The 5,132-nt window shown below is 46.9% G+C and overlaps 1 protein-coding gene across 1 annotated transcript; it reads left to right on the top strand.

Moving 5' to 3' along the window:
- Window positions 1-287: 287 nt before the first annotated feature.
- LOC119376823 (transmembrane protein 39A-like) lies at window positions 288-2,571 on the top strand (the record flags this gene model as incomplete). The annotated part of the gene is made up of 3 exons (XM_037646520.2): window positions 288-628; window positions 1,439-1,867; window positions 2,385-2,571. Coding segments are annotated over exons 1-3 (693 nt in total), but the record flags the coding sequence as incomplete, so codon positions are not given.
- Window positions 2,572-5,132: the final 2,561 nt, after the last annotated feature.

The raw sequence follows: 5,132 nt of genomic DNA, 5'->3' as shown, positions 1-5,132 counted from the left end.
TGTGCCTTCAACCTCATAGAAACGAACAGCAGCTAGCATGCGCGAAATTTCATTCAAGTCGAACCAACGTGCGTCTGGTGGAACAGGAATTCACACACCTAGCTGAATGTTCACGGAGCTTCTGCACAGACATGCAAGTTGTTTTGCTTAATCTCATAACTGCCGAAAATTTGCTGTGATAGTGAGACGCTTGTTGCCAAAACTGCAAACATCCCACCTTGATAACGAAACTGAAACCACTTAAGAATTGACCGCAGCGCCACTTCTTCGTTTCTTCGTGCCCAAAATGCCGCTAAACGGCTAGCTAAACCATGGCAAGTTGACAAATCGACGTTGTGTGCTGTGTTCGATCAAGGTGTTTTGTAGCTGCGCGGTCGATACATTGTCAGTGAGATCTGTGGTTGGCACTTCAACTGGTGACAAACACAACTTGTGATGGACCCGACTGGTTTGTCGAGACGCTCACGATGTCAACGCCGGTTACCGAAAGCTGCGAGTGAAGAACTGTTTTGACGGACCAGCTGTGTGATATTTGCAATCGCGAACAGATAATGACCCGGGTTACGAATTCCCGCCGCAACTTCGCCAAGTCCGGCGCAAGTAAAGCTGTGATACCGACGGATGACAGGTGGCTAAATTCCTTTTCATTCTCGAGTCGATTCCTTTTCATGTGCGGAGCCGCCGAATGAGTACACGTGCTTTTTCTCTGCGCCAGTAAGTCAGTGCGCGCGCATATTCCTCGATAAAACGTTGTGCCAAAATTTCCGAATGCGCACTTCGCGCGCATTGAGAAGGACATCAGATTTGCGTCTAAAGCCGGCATTGTCCATTTTTCAGCTTCTGAAATGTACTCCTATTGACTTCCACGTTTGCAAGAGATTGCCGTTTGAGCACCGAACCAAAGTGTTAGAGAGGCACATGTTTTCGGAATTAGATAAGATTGAAAAGCGTGAAAGTAAGAAAAAAACGCGGTTATGCGACTCGTGTTTTTTGACTGACCTGCTGTAGCAGTGTTGGACATTTATGTAGGAGCTTGCACCAGCCTGAGCTGCACTTAAATTCCTTGAGCGATTTTCGGCCATGTTGAAGTCGTAAACCACTTGCTGGACTGCAAGAAAGCCTCATTGCTGTAGTTGAAACGATGGGATGCCTTTCTCACTGAGCGGTCACTGAAGGATCACTTTTTCAAACGAACAAGGGAGGACTAAAGGGACGTTTGTGTTAGTTCACATAACGTAGTCAACCATGTAATGTCAACCAAGTAATTAGATGTACCCAGTAATGTATACTGTCTGGCTAGTTCCGTAACATGGTGTATGGCCATGTTCCCGAAAGGTGTAATGTACATTTCGTCCCGATTCTAGCTTCCTTGCTTGGCTCAAATGTGGGACTAACCAATTTCAGTTTACCCATGTGCTTTACTGTTTGTGACGTGCAGGGCAGGACTGAACCAGGAGGGGCCATCAAGCCTAGCACGACACATCCAGCTGCCCGAGCTACCCGTGGACGGTGATCTTGCATTCGAGGCACAAGCAGCACTCTTTGCGGTAGTGTTACTGGTGTGCCAGCAGCTGCAGTTGCATAGGGCTGCCTGGTGGCTGCCGCATGCGCACCAAGACCAGGCGTTGCACTATGAACTGGTGGAGCCGCATGCAGCTGCTCTGAGCCTCGCAATCATGTGCCACCCACTGCCAGCGGCCTTGGCCAAGCGAGTTCTGGCCGCACTGCTACCCGGCAGCTGGGAGCCGCGTGTGACGGCTGTGTGCCAAGGGGCCACATTGGTGGCCACAGCCGGACTTGTGGCTTGGGCTGCATTCCATGTGTGCTGCAAGCATGGTGTTTTCAGCGTCCTGTGCCTTGCCTACCCGTTAGTAGTGTCTTGTCTTCCTGGTGTCTGTTGTGTGTGGGTTTTTTCGAGTAGCCATGTTCTGTGTAAATTATATAATTTGAGCTCTAAATTGCTTCAAATCCTCTACATATGAACTTTACCGTGATTCTGTTTTCTCCCGCAAAAACCTTGCATATGCACACTGTGTTCAATTGCCATTCTAGAGACATTGAACTGTTTGAATGTCTCGTAACTGTACAGATTGGTGTAAATTTTAATGTAGCTCTGCTGCAATGATTGCTAATGAAGCTATGCATTTATCACAATTGCATTGTTCAAGCCACAATGCCCATTATCTCATTGTTGAAGTCACATTGCATCTACATATTGAGCTCTCCAGATAGGTTCTAGTTTTACATCCCCTGCTGACTTTAATTTTTTACTGACTTTTCACTGTGACCAGCCACTACAAGCTATGTATGCAGCCACTCAGCTATTGATATCAAGAAGTGTGTCTGATTGTTTGTTTCTTTGCTGTTGTGCTTACATGATGCAGGGGTGTTATTCACGTAGTGCTGTTCGGTCCCCGGCCAGGACTAATACGCGAGTGGCCTACGCCTGTGGCACATGTATGTTCCTCAGTGCCAGCTGAAGTGAGGGCCGAGGTTGAACGCCACAAGCATGACTTCAACGAACGACTCAAGCGCTGCCTTTTCCAGGTATGTTCTCCAAGGGCCCACAGGGTATAATTCCTGTTACAGTTCCCAATGAGATCAATAGTACGTATAAGTAAAACTTCATATGTACGGCACAACCTCTCTGGTATGTTTTTTGTGGAAATGTGCTAACATTATCAAAGGCCACAGCACATTTACTGCAGCTGTACCAAATGTGCTATGGGCAACACAAGGGCTAGGCTTCAGTAATGCCCTAACTTGGAAACTATTGTAGCGAGGAACTTTTCACTGATGTTGAACTGCATATAAAATGCTCATTGACATAGGTCGGCAGAAAAATTGGAGCTCACTCAAGAAATATATTTTGCTCTGAGGGCTCACTCGGACTCGGACTCACCAAAATTTTCCTCAAACGGACTCACTTGGACTCAGACTCACCAGCATAATTGCTCAGCCAGACTCGCTCGGACTCAGAGTCACCAACATAATTACTCAAGCGGACTCACTCAGACTCATGGCTTGACCTGAGTCTGAGCGAGTCTGAATGATCGACTTACAAGTCCGTTAGCGTAAAATAAGCTTTTTCGATCATGGTGTCAATGCTCTTTAACGCCAACATCTCCACATATCGGTGCTCTACGATACGCCCTTTTGATCTTGTACCTTCAACATGTGTATCAGTGGTTTCAATCCAGTAAGGACGTTTTATGAAATCGCGACTCACACGAGATATTTATCAAGGAACGTTACATCAAGAGTTTGCAGCGAGAGGAGGTCATTCCTCCCCTTCCCACAACTCACGCCTTTGATAAAAAAATATTGACATGGCGCATGAACGCTCGTGCGTTGACATATGTGTGCATAGACTTGAGTATAAACGTAAGCCTATATAAGATTGATAGCAATGCTGAAGATGAGTAGATAGGACAACAGGTCAGCAATTGAAGGTGCAGCTGACTCAGACTCACTCAAGAAAATATTTTGTGCTTAGGGCTCACTCGGACTCAGACTCATGAATGTTTCCCAGCGACTCCTCTATTTTTCAGTGCCTGGGCGAATGCTCTCCTCGGGCCGTCGAGCACGCGCTCCGCGTCCGCTCGCCGCTGCCGCGTGGTGGGCGCTGGCAAGTAGACTACGGGAAGCTGGCGCTGAACTGCCGCGCGTATCACGAAGCTCACGAATTCGTTTTTTGCATCACGAGTTTAAATTGCATTTATGCTTCTTGCAAGCTTTCACAGGTACAGGGGGATGGAAAGAAACGCGAACATAGCGGCGCGCTGTTTTCATCGCGCTCTAACGTGGTGGCAATAAAAAGATGCTAGATGGTCTTTTTATTGTGTCATGGATGACGTCGTCTTTTCATCAATCATCCAGGCTATAACCACTGAAATAAATGCGAACAGCAAAGAATGCAGATGCCGCATGTTCGCGTGTCTTTCCATCCCCGCTGTACGTATTCCGCAGGCAGTCTGTCAGGCCGTGCTGCCGGTTTGATACTTGCACTCGAGTTTGATTATTATTCGCGTTTTTTATTTTCTATTTCAGGCTATTGCAACCGCACCAGTGCCTTAGTATGTCATAGTGTTGTGTTCCAGCTGCAAGTGGAACTGAAGGAAATCACGATTGTCTTTTTTTATTTACCTTTCTTGATAAAGAAATAAAATTCGTAGAGGTGACTTACAGTAATTAGGTGGGATAATTCGTCGCTTAATACATCTTCAAAACTACACTAAATATGTAGCTGTCGTTTAGGACGCGAAGATTTCATAGAATATAAGAATCGGCGGCTTAAGAAGTATGCGTAGCGTCACTCTTTGCAGACTACTCTTGACGTTTGCAGCGCAAGGGTAACAACTGAACCAAGCATGTCAAGTATCCCTAAACGTGACCGTGTTGCCGCCCGAATAGTCAACGAATGCATGTAGTAGCAACGCTGCCTCGCGAATCGCCGCCATGTGTAATGCAGCGCTGACATTAGGTCCAGAAGCCGAAGAATCGGGCCCATGGACACCACATGCGCTACCGGCGAAAAACAACCGACAATCTTATGTACGTATCACAATAGATGAGTGCACAAGGCTCAGCAGGCTGCCCAACGCGACACAAATCGTCCAGGTCGACAGCCATTCGGCCTCTATACTTTGCTCACTACTGAAAAGGGCAAATGAAAGAGAAAAGAAAGATACCTGAGGAGCCAGATACCGAGGCTACAACAATCCGTCGACAAATACAAAACGACTTGCTCAAGCAACTGACAACAGGCCGCGCCATTTTTCACGCCTTTTGCCATTCGCTCAAGTTGAGAGTCGGCACTACGACTTTATACTTGAACGACAGCGTCTGTTCAAACACATCGGTCAGTGTTGCAGAAGCGCGCGGCATATGTAGCTGTTTTTTGTTTGTTTTTCGTACCACCATGATTTAACTGTTGAAGCTCTGAAATGGTGGAATCACTTGGCATAATTCCTCTTTGTTCTGGCACCAGCTGTTGCTTTCTCCGGTGGCAACAAATGCAATTCTCAAAAGCTTTACGAAGGGACGGGCGATCACGCATATCCCTGGAAGCAGCTAGTGAACATTTCATGCTATTTACGCATGAACTCCAGGCTTGCGTATAGTGCGCTACA

Source organism: Rhipicephalus sanguineus, unplaced genomic scaffold (genome assembly GCF_013339695.2).
Source record: "Rhipicephalus sanguineus isolate Rsan-2018 unplaced genomic scaffold, BIME_Rsan_1.4 Seq2389, whole genome shotgun sequence".
Taxonomy (NCBI): Eukaryota; Metazoa; Arthropoda; class Arachnida; order Ixodida; family Ixodidae; genus Rhipicephalus; species Rhipicephalus sanguineus.
The sequence above is the reverse complement of the archived record's forward strand: the minus strand, read 5'-3'. Positions and strand labels throughout refer to the sequence as shown.